The sequence below is a fragment of the Cucumis sativus genome, chromosome 6, assembly GCF_000004075.3.
Source record: "Cucumis sativus cultivar 9930 chromosome 6, Cucumber_9930_V3, whole genome shotgun sequence".
In the NCBI taxonomy this organism is placed as follows: Eukaryota; Viridiplantae; Streptophyta; class Magnoliopsida; order Cucurbitales; family Cucurbitaceae; genus Cucumis; species Cucumis sativus.
The window spans coordinates 18,469,151-18,489,348 of NC_026660.2; the positions used below are offsets into that span (position 1 = coordinate 18,469,151).

The window sequence follows — 20,198 nt, forward strand, 5'->3', positions numbered from 1 at the left end:
AGAGAGATCAGATGTGCTCCGGTGGGGAAAGCTGAGTAGTTCAGTTGCCTTTGATTGTGAGTTCATTGGGAATCTTTGAAATCACCTCAAGGCTCAACCTATAGAGGAGAGGAACTTGGTTAGTTTATCTTTTCCAATACTCAAATAAATATTAGATAAATGTCTATTTTTATCTTGAATTTCAATTCTCATCAAATTATTGAAGTTAAGTGCCTGGAAAATATTTTGTTTTTATAAAAGATTATGTTTTACAAATATATTTTAAAAAGTGATTTTAAAAAAATAATAATAATAAAGAGCGCTTCATATACTCTTTATAGAAAAAACCACTAAAAACCAAATTTTATCACATTTATTTTTCTATGGAGTGTTTTAAGTTATAAAATATTAAGTATACAAAATTGGTAAATTTTCAAATAATGAAGACATTAGGGATTTTTCTTTTAATTAAAATTATATACTTTTTAATTGGAAAATTGTCAAAGAAAAAATTGAACAAAATACTTACCTTTCATAAAAAAAAATGAATTATTATTCTTTTAGTGGTTTTTTCTTTAGAAAAATGATTTTTTTTTTTTTTTTTTTGAAGTTTATAGTTTGTTTTTCTTTTTATTACTCTTGAAAGTAAACCTCTTTTTAATTTGAATATTAGTCAAAGTTGAATTTTTACAAAACTATTGTTGAAATTATTGAATTTAGTTTTACATTACGTTTGGTCAGACTATTGGATAGAACTTAGAAGGTGGAAATCGCAACATTTAATTTACCAATTGATGGAACAATGAAATTAATTTAAACGAATTGATATTCATATTAGATTACGGTATCTATCTCTCACAAATGTTAAAGAAAAAAAAATAACATATATACACACACATTGTAATTATCAAGATTTCATACTGAATCTGATTATTTTCTCTCTCAATATTTAAAGAATTAAAATTTTTAATTTAAATTAGTTAAAAAAAAAAAATTCTCTTCTCCCATTTAAGAATATCAATGTCGAGATTTCAATTTTAAAGATACATTGATGATAGAATATTAATACCAAATTTATTTAGATTAATAAGTAACTTATTCTTACTCAAAAATAAGATTAAAAAATACTGTTATTAGTAGTCATATTCTTAATCCATGATTAACAACAATCCACGGATTGTTCTAACCCTATAATGAGCATTCATGTCCATCACATTGCGAATCATATTAAATGGAGGCAATGGGTTTTCTTGAGTCAGTCTCCTTGGATGATCAGAGAAAATTAATGGCAATTTTTCACAATTGAGCTCCATTCATTCAGTCTTTACATCTTGCAAGTCTTCAGCCGTCAGTAAAGCAAAAAGGAATAATTAATTTGAACAACGATGAATGAATCTGTGAATGTTTTGCTAATCAAGCTACGCACGGACAAAACTTGAGGGAGGAAAACTCAATTGAACGAAAAAATCAATCGGTGATGAAAGAAAATATGCTGCATTCAACATAGAAGAATGTACTGATAATTAAAAGATAACTATTTATTACCAAGTTGGTTTGTTGTTTAATTACATTACATAACTAATTTTCATTAGTAGAGACGAAATACTAACCATGAACATCTTCCAAATAAGTTGAACCCAACTTACAAGTTATGTTCTGGACTGCAATCCACCTTTTTGTTTGTTGGTTCAATCAAACATGATGTGAGGGGCTTACAACAAGTTTGAATGTCTTCCTCCATTCCCCACATAGGTATGACCTCTCCCTTTCTGTAATCAGGCAGAATCAGCAAATCAGTTTAATAAGATCTTTTTTAGGTGGTTTAGCCAACGAGTAAAGTTGTAAATTTTAGGATATTGTGAACTCATTAGAGCTGAGTTCACAGGGTAAAGAGGTAATAAAGCATAAAATTGATGTTTTTTAGTTTGGGACCCACAAACTCTTAGAGTCAATAAGGAGGTGAGTTCGCAAATTCCTCCCCTTCCAACTCGTCCTCCTCAAACCCCTTGAGCCAAACACCTTCATGACACTTCTAACTATAGTGTTCAGATAGAACAACAGAGACAACATAGAAAGCTTATCAAAGTAAATAATTTGCCTGAAATAAGTTACTGTTTTGAGAGCATTAACAAGTCATTTAGCCAAAGCAGTAATTGCTACGACCATCCTAGAGGTGAGAGGTCAGAATTCCCCAACATCCAATTTTTGTAAAAAGAAGAAACAAGCAGTTAGTTCTGAGTATAGGATCCTTACTGTGACAGATAACAGTTAACAACCGCTGATTTTTGCCACACGAAAGGTTCTAATAACCAACCTTCACTTTTCCAACAACATCCTAACATTTCAACCATTTTTGAGATGTATCTTCCTTTCCACCTAGTTACTGCTTGGCTGCTAAGTGAAGTCACTCTCGAACTTCTTTCCAGTTTCTAAAGTTATTAAACAATTATACGTTTTATAATAGACATGCAAGAGAAAATATCCATTTTTTTTCCTCGTGTTGTTAATTTCAGTATCTCAAAATGCCTATCATGTTCCTACTGGAAGCACAATGACTGCAATGAATCCAGTCAATTGACAGTGATGGATATGGAAGCTGTCTTGTACAATTTGATGTGTACAATTGCTATACTCGATAGATCCAGTTATGCAGTTACTATAGTCGTTAGATTCAGGCTCAGAAGCTACCAGTTCAAAGATCCTATCCGTAGAAGATCCTCCAAAGACTGTTTTGATCGAAGCTAAAGTAACGATGCACAAGAGTAACCAGTTTATAATCGATCTACGGCGAAAATACACAATGAACCAGGAGCTTTCCATATTCAATTGTGAAACTCAGTTATACATGGAGTCGATCAGCCTAAATTCATAATCCATGATTAACAATCCTCATGTTCTTGTATATTTACTGCCTGTTAATGACAGGGGTAGGAATCAATTGACTTCAGGTTGAAGGTGATAAAGTTTTGAAGAACTGGGTTGAGGCAGATTTGATGTGTAGGGTTAGTTTTTTTTTCCTTTTTCCATGTCAGCAACGCCAAATTTTTTGTCCAATTTTGTGCAGTCATTCCTTGAGGTTCATGGATTCTCTCCTCAAAGGGGAAATTGTTTATTATGATTCTTTTTCTCTGTACAGACAGTACCTAATGTACAAATATTGAATAGGAAAAACAGGCACCAAAGCCATAGTGGATTTCTTTCCTTCTTCTTTGTGGCAGTGTTATACAGTTGCAATGTCAAACTCAAACTCACATCGTCCAAGGACTTTTTGGGACTTGGCACTGCCTCTACCTCTATTTTGGACCTGAAAAGTTCAACATAAGATTCTCCAGAATGGAACTGAATATCCTTGACAGATTTAGGGTGGTGTGTTTGTGAGTGATTTTGATATGGTTAATATCATTTTCTGTCATGTTTAAAGGATGCCTTTGTTGTGTCTAAATCCACCATAAAACATTATTAAATCAAGTTAATCAAATGCGTTGAAATTGATTTTGAATCATTAAAAGTAGTTTCAAATTGATTTTAAAAATGACAAAAGTGACTTTAACTATTTGAAAACCACTCCCAAAGATGCAAAAAAGAAAAAAAAATCACCCTGAAAAATAGTTTTAAATTTAATCATTCAAAAGCATTCTTAAATTTTATTTGTTAAGAAACACAACTAAAAGTGTGAAACCAAATATTAATTTGATTTTGAATAATTAGACATGTTTTGAAGAGATTATGAACATGACAAAAGTGACTAACCATTTTGGAATCATTTCTGAAGATGCCTTTAGCAATATGTTACCATTGATGAAGAGTTAGGGTCAAGTTTGTTCTTTGCTTTGACATTCATAAATTAGGGCAGGCATTAAGAATAAGAAAAACATCCTTACCCACAAATAAATTTGCACTTTATCAACTAATGTTGCCTTTTCAAATCAGCAAAACTTCTCAAGTTCAAGCATCTGCTAGAGAAATGTAAACAATGAAACAAACATATAACAGAACATCAGAAAAACGTATTAAATAACTAATGAAACTAAAATAGTACCTCCAACACATTACCGAAGAAGTAGATGGAAATCACGCCTCAAACACTTAATCCTTTCAACTTAACACAGTAGATAAGTTTGCTCATCAACGTCATGAAGCAATTCGTTATCCAGTAACGCATTTCATTTATCTACAACATATCACAGAAATAGATGGAAATCACCTGAATGCCTAATCCTTTCAACTCAACATAGTTGTTAAGTTTGCCCTCAACGGCATCGTGAATCGAATCATAATCCAGTAAGGCTTTTGATTTATCTTCAACACATCAAAGAAGAAGGAGACGGAAATCACCTGAAACACCTAATCCTTTCAACTCAACACAGTCAATAAGTTTGCTCGATAACGTCATGAGGTGGTTCATAATCCAATAAGGCATTTCATTTCAAATCTGTTACTGCTCGATTTCTCCTCCTATCTCTAGTGGTCATTTTCTCCCCATATCTCTGAAAAATATCAGCCAAATCAACCAATCCAACTTCTCTCAACTTATTCCCCACCTCTCTAAACATTACCACCCCCTCCTCATTCGAATAGTAATGTAAAAATTTGTTGTAATCAAACCTTGGCACTTCAAGCCCTCTTTTCATAAGTCTCTCCACATACTTTGTAGCCTCCAATGACTTCCCATTCTTCACCAACCCTCCAACAAAAATACTATCAAAATTCACAAGTGGATCCGATCCTTTCCTCCCCCTTTTCCCTAGATGTCCTTGCAACAACATTATATATGTATGCATTATAGGCTCACACCCTCTTTCTATCATTTCCCTGAAAACTTGAGTTGCTTCATTTGCCCTTTTCAACTTCAAAAGTCCCTTGATAAATGCATGATACACATCCAAATCAGGATTCTCAATTCGTCTCATTATATTATAAGCTTCTCTCCTCCTCCCTCTTGCTAAAAGTCCATAAATAAGTGAAGAATGTACCGAATTATCAACTTCAAGTCCTCTCTTATGCATTTCGTCAAACACAATGAATGCTTGTCCCACCTTACCTTTATTACACAACCATCTTATCACAAGACTATAAGTTGAAGGAATCAAATCATTCATCCTATCTGATCTAAGTGCCTGGAAAAGTTTCAAAGCTTCGTCCAATTTATTGGTCTTGAAAAGAACATTCATCATCTCCTCCACAGCTTCCATTTCAGGCTCAAACCCTTCATCCACCATTAAGTTCCACATCTTTGAAGCCTCAATCAAATCCCCCACATTGCAAAACCCCTTAATCAACAACTTATAAGTAACCCCATCAGCTTTGATCCATTCATTCAATTTCATAACCAAAAACTTAGCCTCATCCACTAGTTTACAGCCACACAATTTCTCAACTACTCTATTCAAAGTTACTAAACTATAACAAAACCCATACCCATTCATCAAATGGAAAAACTCTACACATTTCTTCAACTCTCTGGCCGTCGCCAGAGTTCTCAGAGCAACAACAAAGGTTTTATCATTAACCAACCGCCGCCGCCCCATTTCTTGAATCAAACCCCACAAGAGATCGATATTTCGTGACTTCCCAACAACATCAATCAACTTGTTGAAAGAGACAGCCGTGTGAGTGAAATTGGGGTGAGTTTCGGTGAATTGGAAGAATCGATAAACGGGACGCCATGAGAGAGGGAAAGTGTTGCATACCTGGAGGAAGAATTCGTGTGAGAGGTTGAAATTACAGGCGAGAAGTTTGGTGTGAAGCTTGAGATCGGGGGAGTTCTGTTGCTGATACAAAACGGTACAAACACGGCGGAGATGGGTCGAGTCGATTGGCTGAGGAATGTTGTCGGCAGCCGTGGAGGAGTCGGAAGTAAAGGGAGAAAAACGTTGATGAAAGATAAAGGAAAATGAGAAATTATTGATGATGATACGTCGATAGGTAATGGCTGCCATTTTGTTTCGCCATTAGAGAGGGAAATGGAGAAAAACATAGCAGCTCGAATTTATAGAGAAGGAGAGAAACCAAATATTGAAGGGGAAAAGTATAAAAGTATAAAAGTATAAATAAAAAATGGAGATGCAGGGGATCGAACCCTGTACCTCTCGCATGCAAAGCGAGCGCTCTACCATTTGAGCTACATCCCCATGTTTTGATAACCAATTTATATCATTTTTAATTATTAAAATCTTAAAATTTTTTGATGGAATAGTTTCCTAAAATTTATTAAAAATATATATATAATTAATAAAGTAAATTGATTATATATAATTATATATAATTATATATAATTATTAAAGTCATGTGTATTAGAGTACAATTTATTATTCTTATTATTATTTGGTTATGTACTTGAAACGAACACTTGAATATGTGCTAATGATAGCAAACCTTAATTGTGATATTAAAAACAATGGTTTGAAAAGCATAATAGTAATCTGTTATATGTTTTAATAATAACTAAAAAAACAATATATATAAATTTAAAAAATATATTTGAAAAAAAAAGATAATTATATATACTAACAACTACCCGAGCCTATTATCCAAATATAGCCCGAGGAAGTCATAGAATAGCTGAATTTTGAAAATAGTGAATTCAAATCATATCTAACCTATCGAATAAATGGAGGAAACCGAATGTATCCCAAAACTTGAGTGGAGCCAACCATTAGATTTGAAACACTGTGACACTCCAAAACTAGCAAGTTATTTTAATTTTTTTAGTTGTTAGTTTTTGGAAATTGAAATTCTATTTTTTAGAATTTAGTTTTGGATTTATTGGTTCGTGAATTAAATATTTTTTTATTTTGATTCTATCTTAATTGCTTATTTATTTTTATTATTTAAAGCTTTTCTTCAAACTTTAAATTATTTTCTTATATATTTAAATAAAAAAAATCTATAATTATTTAAATAATAATAACCTCAAAAGTTGGGTTGTTCATTATTGGTTATTGAGCTAACACAAAGGTTATTGACAAAAGTCATATTTTCATTTACATGAACGGTGAGTTAAAAAGCATATTATCCGTCTATGGAATCCAAAGGAGAGCTTCTAATTTCTAAATCCCAATTCCCACTCCTTCAAAAATCACCATAGTGATAATTTAATACAATATGTATCATACAGAATTAACATTCTCATTCCTCCATTATCCAACCAAACAAAAGAAGGAATTAAATACCAAAGCCTTTTTTTTCTCTCTCTCTCTTTCACAATTTATTAAAATTTATTTATTCAATGCAAGTTCAAATCACATTTCTTGATAAGTACTTAAAATTTGTGAACCAGACTTGTGTGCTAAGGCAATTTCAACGGAGGTATTTACTTGAGTTTGTCAAATGATGCATCACCAAAATTGCTTCCCATTGGAATGTTATCTGGTGGAACATGAAAACGGAGATCACCATCCAAACGCCAATGTTTCCTGGTCAATAAATTTGTGGATAAGTGAACATTGATGAAGCATGCACTAAGATTTAGTTATTCATTTACCATTCAACAAAAATTCCAAATATAACAAAATTTATATTTTAACTTCCAAAGTTTGTCTATTAGTAAGACTATGTTGTAGAAGTCAATCACCAATAAATTTTGGTGTATTTATAAAAAAAAATTAAATATTGATATACACTTAACTATAGACCTAAAAGTGTTGCCATGGTTAATTACCCTGTTTTTCATGAGAATTGTTATTATTTAACCAATTTCAAAGAAGTAGAGGACCAAAATAACTTAACGAAATTCTATTAAGATGTCAAAATTGCCCTACGGAAAGTAAACAGATTTCCTTGAAAATTTAAAGAAAGAAGCTATTCTTGCTTCCGATACGTACCACAAAAAGAATTCTTCCTAAATCTTGACTTTGAACTTATTAGTCAACTTCCAAAAATAATGTTGAGAAAAAGAGGAGAGATTACGTATGTACCTGACCATTAGAAGATAAATCTTGGATTACATTTCTAAATCTTCCTCTCCAGAGGCTTTTCTTGATTCATTTTCTGCCACCTAATGCAGGAAGTTTCCAAGCAACCTCTGATCGAAAATCATGTTTGGAACCTAGAAGAAGAAGCAAAGCTACTGAGTTAGGTCCTAGGCATCAATGCATGTGATGTATGACAGTATAAGCAAGAAAACAGAACGTGCCTTGTCCCCGAAGAAAATCTTTGTATTATCAGCAATGGCCTCGATAAATTTTAGCTCAAGAAACTGGGGTGTAAGCTTCAACTTGTTAGCTTCAGCTTCTTTTAGTACACTGAGAAGAAGGAAGATGAGAGAACATTTATGTCATTAGGTATTCGGTATCGGTGCAACAGGCATTCATTCCTCACTTTGAAAGCAAAATGAGAAAGTACCGGTAATAATTGGCATCCGCGAGACTCTTTTCACGAGCAAGATAGATATGGTTATCAATTTCTTGTTGTCTCCTGGAACTCTCCTTCTCCATCAATTTCTGTTCCATGAGGATCCTGCTAACATTAGCATTCTTCTCGGCTTCGCTAATTGCCATTTTTTTTTTGGTCTCTGCTTCTTTCTCTACTACCCTTTGGCTCTCTACGGCAATTAGAACCTATCCAAGTATGCCAAGATTCATTAGAATAAATACAAGCAGAAATATGTATTTTATTGAAATAATAATAATAATTATAATAAAAGTCTTGAAAGGATGAACTTTAGGTTTCTAGCTGCATAAAGCACTAAATGGTGTAAATTTGGACGAAATTTGGTCCAAAACATTAAGAAGTAGCATGAAAATATGGGTTTCTAGGTTTCTAAAGCTCTAAGAATCGTCTAATGAACTTTGGTTCAAAACGTTATTCATATGAATATTGTGGACCTAAAATACACCTTCACAGGTATTCATGCTAATTTTTTTAATTAAAGAGGTAAACTCTATTTTGAATTATTATGACGTGTAAGACTAAAGAACCAACAATACACTTAATACAAGGCACATACTTTCAGCACTAGCCTTTGTGAGCCTCTGATTTATACCTTGTTTGAAACTCAAACAAAACGAGAATAAAGTTGGTTTCCCATGTTAGAGATGTACCTTTGTACGTTCCACTTCCATGTCTTCAAAGTTCTTTCTGATAGAATTTGGGATGGTAGGTTTGGTTACACGAACACTGACTATTTCAATACCAGGAGCATAACGTGTACAGTCACCTTGGAGGGCATCTTTCATTGTTTCATCGATCTAAACATGAAAACCAGTCACGGATCATTCATACTAAAGAAACGCTTGATGCCAATCAAGAAAGAATATACGAGAAGTTTCATGGAAACATAAGCTTTTACAGCCTCAATCAGATTCCTTGAAAGAATGGAAAGCTGAAGAAAAGAAAAATATCTGGCACAAATGAATACAAATAAGGCAGTAAGTTGCCAAAATACTCAAGGTGGACAATTTCACTAGCTAGAGTTTACAATTCGCACGGTGCTCTTATCAGCTCTGCAAGCCGTTTGTGAAAATAAAAAGATGCAAGGCTTTAAAAGCACACACCTGATCAAAGACATCAATATAAACTTGTTGAAGACTGTGGGAGCTACAAAACTGATTGATCTCATGATGAATTTTATCATATATCCATATGTTATCATAATTCACACCATAGTTGACCAGGGTGTCATACACATATTCTTTGCGGAGGCGATTGACAACCTGAAAGTAGCATCCTTATCAACTAAGATGAAAAACATGAAAATCTAACATCAATAATTGTGAAGGAATTTCATAGTAATTGCACCTCTATTTTCTCGAAGTTGATCATCACACCCCCTTAGTACCACATGGAATGTCCCTTACCTGGATGTGGACATCAATTAGAACATCTTCAAAATATTGAAATCCTAGAATCGACGTTAAATTCTAACTTACTTGATCGGTCTGGAGGGTCACTTGAACAGCCACAAACTGGGTTATCAGTGGCAACTTCAGATGGAAACCTGAAATTTTTAACATGAAAAAAATAAAAGGACATACGATATGCATAACAACAAAAAAAGGTAGGAAGGAGAGACTTAAACCTGGATCAGTTATTGTCTTCAGAAGGGCACCTCCTCTCCAATATACCCCCACGTGACCCTCCGGTACTTGATGTAAAATAGAAAGATTATTTGACAAGTTTGATTGAGATGGAAAGAGCACCTACATGTATGTAATACAGTTATACAGCCAGTAGAATCAACCAGATAAGTTACAGTGATTTTGTAATTGTTCATTGTACACACTTAGGCACAAAAAATGGGAATGCCAAATAAACATTTATAAGGTGATACAACTTCTTGACCACGTTTTGTGTATGTTAATCAGTATTTGGACAACTAGTACGGATCCAATTGTCAATTGTGCTTTCCCTCGGTTGATTGTCCTATGAAAACTAATACTGATCCAAAATCTACTTTATATATTAAACTTAGCAGACCTGCCATGTGTGAAACGTAGAATTTATCAAGTTTACATAAACCGTCCGCTGTTTGCTTCAATTTGTTGAACCTTTTTTCTTATACGACAAAATTTGGCCAAAATTTCTCAACTATGTCAGACTCCACATTTAAAAGCCATGGCCGAACTAGCTACAAGAAGATCAGAGATTCATAAGACTACTCTGTAATAGAAACTAGATAGAAACTTCTTTCTTCATTTTTTAATAGTACATCATTGGATTTTGCGAATCTCATACTCATACGCTTGATGTTTCCATCGATGGCACTACTCCATGTGTATTTTAATCAATTGGGTAATCTCTCTGTAACTCCCACATACGGCACTGGATATGACTTAAAAACAAGTAAACAAACAAGTATGCAATCAAACAGTAGTACTGATGAACTTATTGTAAATCGAAGAAACGCATTCTTTAATACATCAAACCAACAAACTAACTACCAAAACAAACAACGTAAAAATCGAACGTATTAGCATTCTAACTCCATTTCACAACGGAGAAAAACATAGACGAAGAATCAACGCATCTAGTTGAGACAAAATACTTTGACCTCAGATAGAATAGAAACAAGACGGTGTATCAAAAATCAATTGTCGGAATCTATGGCGTAAGAAAATCAAAATGAAATTTCAGAAACAAAAACACGAAACCTAGCGTGTTTTGCAGTTGGATAAGGAATGAATAAGATATACCATGGAAAAGATGGCCAGGAAGGAGGCGAAAACTAGGAGTATGGATGAGGAACTCCCGGCGGATTCTGGAGGACGAGGCTGCGGAGATGGCGGTTGCAGCGGCTGATTACGATCCATGGCGCGGTCTCGGTGTAGAGAAGACTGAATCAAATTAGTGGAGTTTTGTGTAGACTCTGATTGGCGGATTGAATTTATACTGTTTTGCTAACGGAAGGTAAAAAGAAAACTGCTGCAAGAAAGGAATTTCTTACCTCCTAACCTTTCACGTTGGGCTGAAAATAAAATTAATGGAGAAATGTCTTTCTATTTCTTGTATTTTTAGATTTTTTTTAACATCACTTTTACGTTAAAGGTTGATTTAGTTCCTAAAATGGACACTTACTCATCAATCAATAGACTTTATCAGCAATAATGGTATGATTTAGTTCCTAGAGTTTACAATAGGTATTGATATGATTTTGTTTGTGTGGGTGTTAATTTTAGGAGAGATAGATATGATGAGAATTTTTCAAAAACAAATTTTGATGATTGGAGGGACCATACCCTTCTCAAAAGGGCTTTCCACGTGAAATAATTGTAAAGTTGAGTGAAGTTTGAATAGTAACAAACAAAAAGATAGAAACGAAGGAGTAGTTTGTAACTTCCACGTGAAAAATAAAACAGCCTCTCCATTTGGATTTGGATAGAGAGAGGAAGAAAAATTGCATTTGCCCGCGCTTCCATTAGCAAAGATGCTGTCTCCAACAATGGCTTCGACTTGGGGCTCGGCTCCATTGCACATTCAATGGAAGAAACCGAAGCGTCCGGGTGTTATCCTTAACGAGTTACCTTCATTTCTTCCCAAAGAAGTCTACAACATCAAAGACCAATCTGCTCGAAACCTCGCTTCAAGGATTCAGAGGCTACCCGTAAGTTCACACCTGGAAAATCTCGTACCATTTCGTCGTTTGCTAGTTGTTTTAACAATCATTTAATGATTATTTCACATGGGTTGGGGAAAACTGTAATAGAAACTCTCAATTCGAGGAAGTTCAAGCTATGTTTTTTGTGGAATTCTACCTGTTAATGTGACTTTTGAATCGAAGGGGTTTTAAGCTAAGAATTGTTCTTGCTCTGCATGTAGGTCAGCTTCTCGGATTTTTGTATTATGAGTAGTTGCGTTAAGCCGTCAATACAGAACAAAGACTGTCCTGTGGTTCTTCTCCATGGCTTTGACAGGTTTCTTTCACTAGTTAGAAATAATATTCGTGTAAAATAAATACAACGCTGTTTGTTGGTTCTGTTATTATTGTTATTAGTTTATCTTTTCCTCGTTCATCACATCTTATTGTTCAGCTCCTGTTTAGAATGGAGATACACATATCCATTGCTTGAGGAAGCTGGTTTAGAAACTTGGGCTGTCGACATTCTTGGCTGGGGCTTCTCTGATTTAGGTTTGTCTAATTGCTTTGTGTTCCTCTATTCATTGATCGATAAACCATTTTTTCTCTCTAATTTTCGTAGTTGCATGTGATAGAAAGACTCCCACCATGTGATGTGACTTCTAAACGTGTTCATTTGTATCAGGTAATGAAAACCCTCCTGTTTAGATTGTTTTCCTGTATGTATTTGGGGCAAATTTCTCTTCAATTCCAATTCTGTTTCCTTCCTGTATGATCTTAATATGCTGACACTTGCTTCATTGTTATAACTTATAGGCTTGTTTTATTTTTTCATCATTGCTATAAGCTTTTGCATTAATCATTATTTTCCTGTTCTCTTTAAGTTTTTTTTTTTTTTTCCTGAATAATTCTTTATTATCAGTCACACTTATATCTTGTCCAGTTATGTTGAAACTAATTAAGTTTTCCCTTATGCTGACTATAGCTTTGGAAATCTTATATTAAAAAGCCAATGGTAATTGTTGGACCAAGCCTTGGTGCTGCTGTTGCTATTGATTTTGCTGTCAATTATCCAGAAGCTGTATGTATCTACCAGCTGGAATTTATGACTACAAATTTGAAGTTATATCCTCATGTAAAGTCATTCCAGAGAGTCTTCCGTCCAATATAACGAGATTATTTCAGGTCGATAGGCTTGTGTTGATTGATGCAAGTGTATATGCAGAAGGTACAGGAAACTTAGCTACCTTACCAAGATCGATTGCCTATGCTGGGGTGAGACTTTGCTTACTTCTGTGAACATTACATCAAGTGTGCCAATGCTAAGCACATTTGATGAGAGATTGATTTTATGCAATTACAATTTACAAAACCACAAAATTTACTTCATCTGTACATCCTTTCCCATCCATTTTACCATACCATTATTGCATCACCACATGCTTTCATGATAATTCTTCTGCTAAAATCTTCTGGGAGAGAATCGTTCTACTAATTTTTTATCTACAAATTTGATTTTTTGCAAAGAAATTGACAGTTTCTAGGGGGGAAGATTTTTACACTTGTTTCTTTTCTGAAAAATCGTCTTGGAGACACTTCTTATGTTTGCTGATTTCTATGTAAGTCATAAGTTTTTTAAACTTTTTTATCAGGTATTTTTATTGAAGAGCATTCCTTTGCGCGTATATGTGAATGTTTTGACCTTCACTGGTATACCATTTAGTACCAGCCTGGATTGGGCCAATGTAAGTTTTCCCCGACATTAAGGTGCATGTTTATCATGTAGTTGTTGACTTGATGTGTATTTTGTGATATTGGAAGTTTTGCTTGACATGAAGATAAAATGTCATGTCCATAACCAATTGACTTACATCCTGCTTCGACTGTTCTCCTTCTACTCTACTTATATTTTATTAGATTGGCCGCCTGCATTGTTTATTACCTTGGTGGGAGATGCGACTGTTAGTTTTATGTTAAGTGGGGGATATAAAGTCAGCAGCCAGATTGAAAAGGTTAGCACAACTCTTTTGCAATATGGTTGTTGGAAAATGCAAAATGTATCTTGTTTTTTGAATTAGAAAATTGCAAATATATTGGTGATCATAAGGAAAAGTTTCCATTCCTCGTCAAGTTATGTAGGCGTTTTCATCAAGGGTTGTTGGAATGTTTTTTTGTTCTAAGGTCATTTTCATATTGTTCATTCGACAATTATCATATCGACATTTGAGAATCATTAGGTACTTCTGAGAGTTACGTGCATTTTGGTTCAACAGGTGAAGCAGAAAACGCTTATTATATGGGGTGAGGATGATCAAATCATCAGCTACAAGCTTGGAGTGGTTAGTGTTGTAATTTAGAATTCAGAAACGTATATGTCTTATTCTCATTGAGTCAAAGCAATGTTACATATTTATATAGAGAATAAACTAAACCCTAGAGACTAAGTAAAATTACAATAAAGGACATATGTATATATATATATATATCATAACACTCCCCCTCAAGCTGGAGCAAATATGTCGATCATGCCCAGCTTGTTGCACAGATAGCTTATCCTTGTTCCATTTAAAGCTTTAGTTAGAATATCTCCCAATTGTTCTCCGGTCTTCACATATCCTGTGGACACCAACCCATCTTGGATTTTCTCACGAATGAAGTGACAATCCACCTCAATATGTTTAGTTCTTTCATGAAATACTGGATTAGATGCAATATGAAGTGCAGCTTGATTATCACACCATAATTTAGCTGGCACGGTAATACTGAAGCCTATCTCAGATAATAGTTGGTGAATCCATACTATTTCACACACAGATTGTGCCATAGCTCTATATTCTGACTCAGCACTCGAACGAGAAACAACATTTTGTTTCTTACTCTTCCATGAAACTAAGTTTCCACCTACAAAGACACAATATCCAGAAGTCGATCTCCTATCCTCACGAGACCCCGCCCAATCAGCATCAGAAAAACATTCAACTCTCGTATGTCCATGATCTTTGTATAGGATCCCACGTCCAGGAGCAGCTTTTAGATAACACAAAATCTGCTCTACTGCAGCCCAATGATCCACTGTAGGGGAAGACATGAATTGACTTACAACACTTACAGAATATGCAATGTCTGGTCGAGTCACTGTTAAGTAGTTCAACTTCCCAACTAATCTCCTATATCTCTCAGGATCTTTACATAATTCTCCTTCTTTAACAAGTTGCTGATTTGGCATCATTGGAGTGCCACTTGGTTTGGCGCCTAATTTTCCTGTTTCAGACAACAAATCAAGTACATATTTTCGTTGAGACAAATAAATACCTTTCTTGCTTCTCATCACTTCAATGCCCAAAAAATATTTCAATTGGCCCAAATCTTTTGTATAAAACTGACCCTGAAGAAAAGTTTTGAGAGACGAAATACCCAATACATCATTTCCAGTAATAACAATATCATCAACATATACAACTAGTAGAACTATACCCTTCTCAGATCGGCGATAGAAAACTGAATGATCAGATGTACTCTTCTTCATACCAAAGCATACAAGGGCTTGACTAAACTTACCAAACCACGCACGAGGACTCTGTTTCAAACCATACAGAGATTTTCGAAGGCGACATACTTTATCACTCTCCCCCTGAGCAACAAACCCTGGTGGTTGTTCCATATAAACTTCCTCTTGAAGATCACCGTGAAGAAAAGCATTCTTAATGTCAAGTTGATGCAACGACCATTTATTGGTAGCAGCCATGGAAAGAAATAGGCGAATGGAAGTTAACTTGGCAACCGGAGAGAATGTATCTGAATAATCAGTGCCATAGATTTGAGCATAACCTTTGGCAACAAGGCGAGCCTTTAAACGAGCCACTGTTCCATCAGGATTCATCTTGACAGCAAACACCCATTTACAACCAATGGCCTTCTTTCCTGCAGGACGAGATACCAAATCCCAAGTACCATTATCATCTAAAGCAGTCATCTCCTCAATCATTGCATTTTGCCAGCCAGGATGAGACAAAGCTTCATGAACAGAGTTAGGAATAGATGTGGACTCAAGAGACGTAATAAACGCATATGTGGAGGGAGATAACTGGTGATAGGAAATAAAGGAAGAAACGGGGTAAGTACACTTGCGTTTACCTTTGCGAAGAGCAATGGGAAGATCATCACTTGGCGCTGGATCACATGAAGAAGGAAGCATTGATGGAGGACATGAGTCTGAAGGTTGTGGTGGAGGTCGTCGGGAGTAGACTTGAGAAATCAACGGGCGGGAAGGAGACACATCAGTAGACAAGGATGGTGTGGGAGAGGTAACCTCATATATAAAAAGATTGTCATCCTCCCCCTGACACAAACTCGATGGTGATGAAGTAAAGGGTGTATCTTCAAAAAAGACAACATCAGGTGAAACCAGATACCTTTTAAGGGTAGGACAATAACAACGATAACCCTTTTGAACACGTGAATAACCCAAGAAGATACACTTCAAGGATTTGGGATCTAACTTAGTATGATGAGGACGAACGTCACGAACAAAACAGACACAACCAAATATCTTAGGAGCAATAGGAAACAAATGCTTGGTAGGAAAAAGAACACGACAGGGAATCTCACCATTAAGAACAGAGGAAGGCATTCTATTAATCAAAAAACAAGCTGTAGAGACAGCATCAACCCAAAAGATTTTTGAAACATGCATTTGAAACGATAAAGCACGGGCAGTTTCAAGTAAATGCCTATTTTTCCGCTCTGCAACACCATTTTGAGATGGAGTGTCAGCACAGGAAGATTGATGAATAATGCCATTTTCACACAAGTAAGAGCCAAGAGAATGAGAAAAATATTCACCCGCATTATCAGTACGCAAAGTTTTGATAGAGACATTAAATTGGTTTTTTATTTCAGTATGAAAGGCACAAAAATGAGATAATAACTCAGAACGATTTTTCATTAAATATAACCAAGTTAGACGAGAATGATCGTCAACAAAAGTAACAAAATAACGAAAGCCTGTTTGAGATACAACTGGACACGGACCCCAAATATCAGAATGAACTAACTCAAATGGAGCAATTGCTCGTTTATCGACTCGAGGACTCGAACTAAGACGATGAAATTTCGCAAATTGACACGAATCACAATTTAAAGAGGACAAAGACCTAAATTCTGGATAAAGTTTCTTCAACACAAACAAAGATGGATGACCTAAACGACAATGGACTTCAAAAGGAGAGGGAACGACAGGACACGCCACAGCTTGCGATACTTGATGATCAAAGAAATAAAGGCCTCCTGACTCATATCCTCTACCAATAATCTTCTTCGTCACACGATCCTGAAACAAGCAATAACCAGAAAAGAACATGACAACACAATTTAGGTCATGAGTAAGTTGACTAGTAGAAATTAAATTAAAGGATAAGTTAGGCAAATGTAACACAGAAGAGAGAGAAAAGGATGGGGTAAGGTGAATAGTGCCAGAGCCAAGAACAGAAGATGTGGAGCCATCGGCCAATGTAACAGATGGGAAAGGGGCAGGGGACAACGGTCTAGAAAATAGGTGAGAATTACCTGTCATATGAGCTGTGGCACCAGAGTCTATGACCCATTTGGTAGATGATGTAAGAAGACACTTTATATTACCTGGGGCAACAGTGGATGCAATCGGAGTAGAGGAAGATGACGCTTGTAATGACTCTTGGTAATTCTGAAACTTAGCAAACTCATCTGCAGAAATAGTAACTGACGCCTCTGGTATATCGCATGTGGAGGCTATCTGAGCATGTTGAGATCGTTGACTATTCTTATATAGCAATTTCCGACAATCACGTTTCATATGGCCTGGCTTACGACAGTAGTTACAAACAATCTCTACAGACTCTGGTTTTCGATGATCAGTACTATTCCTCTGAGGTGCCCGAGGGTTATTGTTCTTGCTAAAGAGAGCACTACTGGGTTGAGGAATAGACACACTAGTCGGAGAGCTTTCAATGCGAAGGACTCGAGTGAAGGCATCATCTAATGATGGAATCTTGGAGTCAGAGAGAATCTGTGTCTTTGCCATTCCAAATTCAGGTAAGAGTCCATTCAGAAAAATCATAACAGCCATCTTCTCTCGTTGAACTTGTTGAACTTTAACATCAGGACTAAAAGGTAACAACAAGCCAAGCTCGGCAATGATCTTCTTAAGCCGCATAAAGTAGCTGGTGACAGACTCAGCTTTCTGTTCCGCACGAAAAAATTGCATACAAACTTCAAACATTCTATGCACTTGCTCTTTACCTGAGTATAGAAAATCCAAAAATTCCAAAAGTTCTTTAACAGACTCACAGTGATCAACCAATCCAATTATCTCACTCTCAATTGAATTCTTGATCTGAAGATATAAACGGGCATCATCACGAAGCCAATCCTTCTTCTGCTTTGCATCTTTTGGGGATCTTCAGTCATATGATCATCCATATCAGTACTTCTCAAATAAAATAAAATTGTCCGACGCCAATCGTAATAATTGGATCCATTTAACTTATGTTCTGTGATCTTAGAGGCCAAGGGAATAACGTTGGAGACTACCAAATTTTTTATGTCGGCCATATTGAAGTCACACGTTGATTGTAGTCCACTCGAACAAAGAGAAAATCAATCCAAACAGCTGCAAAATTGGAAAAAGAGACAAAACCAATCGTGTAACCTTCGGTTTTCGTCAAACCCGAATGTTATTTGATAGACCCAATGGTACAGACTGGTAGGAAACAATGGTTCGAGATAAGCCAGAAGACAGAAGACAAATCGGACTTCTCACGCGCTCTCACGCGCCGGCGCGTGGGTGAAGGTGACGATGATTCCGGCGGCGCGTGAAGGTCACGCGCGGTGTTTTCCGGCGATCGGCGAAGACAGACTTGGGCGGACGGAGGTGGTGCTTCTTATGGTATGGGCGGTGTCGACAAATGGTCACCGGAAGGTAACCCAAACTCCAAACCTAATGGAGGTTGACAAATGGTCACCGGAAGGTAACCCAAACTCCAAACCTAATGGAGAGCTCTGATACCATGTAATTTAGAATTCAGAAACGTATATGTCTTATTCTCATTGAGTCAAAGCAATGTTACATATTTATATAGAGAATAAACTAAACCCTAGAGACTAAGTAAAATTACAATAAAGGACATATGTATATATATATATATATATCATAACAAGTGTTATTGTAATTCTGAAAAATGAGACTTGGATAGAAATTGAATTGGGTTGACAGAACAGACTGACAAACCCCTTGAAACTAAGTAATTGAAACAAAATAGAGATTGAATGTGAAATACTTTGTTGTCTTTTGTCTTTTGAATTGAAACATATATAATAATATTGTTACAAATAGAATAACTTCTCATTAGTTGAAATATGCAATGCAGAGGTTGCACTGTGAGTTGCCAAATGCAGTTATTCGTCCAATAGCCGAATGCGGGCACCTTCCTCATGTTGAGAAGCCAAATCTTGTTGCCAAATTGATTACACAATTTGTTCATGAAGATTCCAGAAAAGAGGTTCAGTTTGTTAACAGTGAATAATTCTTCTTTGCACATGCTTACATTTTCTTCATTTTATTAACGAATTTGCTTCACCCTGCTCATGGATTTTCAACCCTGACGTGTGTTCTTCTGAGGGCTGGAAGGTGCTCTACATGTTTGAAATCCAATAAAATATGACGTCGTCAATATAAACCCAAACAAAAAATCTGCTCTTGCTTGTTTCCTTTTCCTTATGATGGTGGAAATAAACCCCTCCCTCGAAATCAAGACAAGTAATCCTAAGTTGATGGATACATATATCTTCGATCAAGAAGTTCTATCCGTCTATGTTATTAGGTAAATAATATTCTGTCCATTAGAATGGTGCACTGTATTGGGGAAAGGAACCAGATGATCTCATTTTGATTCTCGGATTGTTGTGGTCTTGGTGGGGCCTTGGTCTTTCGAAATTGATGTTCCTTCTTCATTGGATCTTTTATCCTAAGTTTATGGTAAAGTTTTATGGACCAATTTTGAATTATGGGATTTTTTTCACTTTTTTTTAGAAAATAAGGGTCCGTTTGGTAACGTTCCAGTTTATGTTCACTTTTTAAGAAATAGAAGTGTTTGGTAACGTTTTCTGTTTCTTGTTCTAAAAAAAATATAAACGTTTATCATTTTATAAAGAATTATTGGGAACAAAAAAA

The 20,198-nt window shown here is 35.5% G+C and overlaps 3 protein-coding genes and 1 non-coding gene across 6 annotated transcripts; 1 reads left to right on the forward strand and 3 right to left on the reverse strand.

The window, feature by feature from the left end:
* Positions 1-1,457: 1,457 nt before the first annotated feature.
* LOC101221936 (putative pentatricopeptide repeat-containing protein At1g26500) lies at positions 1,458-5,979 on the reverse strand. 3 transcript variants are annotated; one of them, XM_031888022.1, is made up of 4 exons: positions 4,019-5,979; positions 3,861-3,932; positions 3,232-3,283; positions 1,458-1,748 (listed from the first exon to the last, which is right to left on the reverse strand). In XM_031888022.1, the coding sequence occupies exon 1, from the start codon at positions 5,916-5,918 to the stop codon at positions 4,401-4,403; it is 1,518 nt and encodes a 505-aa protein (XP_031743882.1). In that variant the 5' UTR covers positions 5,919-5,979; the 3' UTR covers positions 1,458-1,748; positions 3,232-3,283; positions 3,861-3,932; positions 4,019-4,400. The 3 variants fall into 3 exon arrangements, with proteins under 3 accessions (XP_031743882.1, XP_004144262.1, XP_031743883.1); XM_004144214.3 differs by lacking the exon at positions 3,232-3,283; XM_031888023.1 differs by lacking the exons at positions 3,232-3,283; positions 3,861-3,932.
* Positions 5,980-6,037: 58 nt separating this feature from the next.
* TRNAA-UGC lies at positions 6,038-6,110 on the reverse strand. Its single transcript has one exon. It is a non-coding gene; the product is annotated as a tRNA-Ala (tRNA).
* A 1,784-nt stretch (positions 6,111-7,894) lies between these two features.
* LOC101221706 (erlin-2-B) lies at positions 7,895-11,375 on the reverse strand. Its single transcript, XM_011659099.2, is given in 10 exon segments — positions 7,895-8,026; positions 8,114-8,222; positions 8,323-8,537; positions 9,021-9,167; positions 9,474-9,632; positions 9,718-9,752; positions 9,755-9,776; positions 9,849-9,916; positions 9,998-10,118; positions 11,112-11,375. Coding segments are annotated over 10 exon segments (1,044 nt in total). The 5' UTR covers positions 11,229-11,375; the 3' UTR covers positions 7,895-7,975.
* A 378-nt stretch (positions 11,376-11,753) lies between these two features.
* Positions 11,754-20,022, forward strand: LOC116404468 (uncharacterized hydrolase YugF-like). The gene is given in 11 exon segments (XM_031886893.1): positions 11,754-12,019; positions 12,235-12,329; positions 12,447-12,544; positions 12,628-12,677; positions 12,978-13,073; positions 13,178-13,267; positions 13,645-13,737; positions 13,910-13,940; positions 13,943-14,004; positions 14,266-14,331; positions 19,396-20,022. Coding segments are annotated over 11 exon segments (1,014 nt in total). The 5' UTR covers positions 11,754-11,842; the 3' UTR covers positions 19,552-20,022.
* Positions 20,023-20,198: the final 176 nt, after the last annotated feature.

What these genes read in the sequence shown, in the direction of transcription:
- LOC101221936 (XM_031888023.1), bottom strand. Translation starts at nt 5,918, where the DNA reads ATGGCAGCCATTACCTATCGACGTATCATCATCAATAATTTCTCATTT.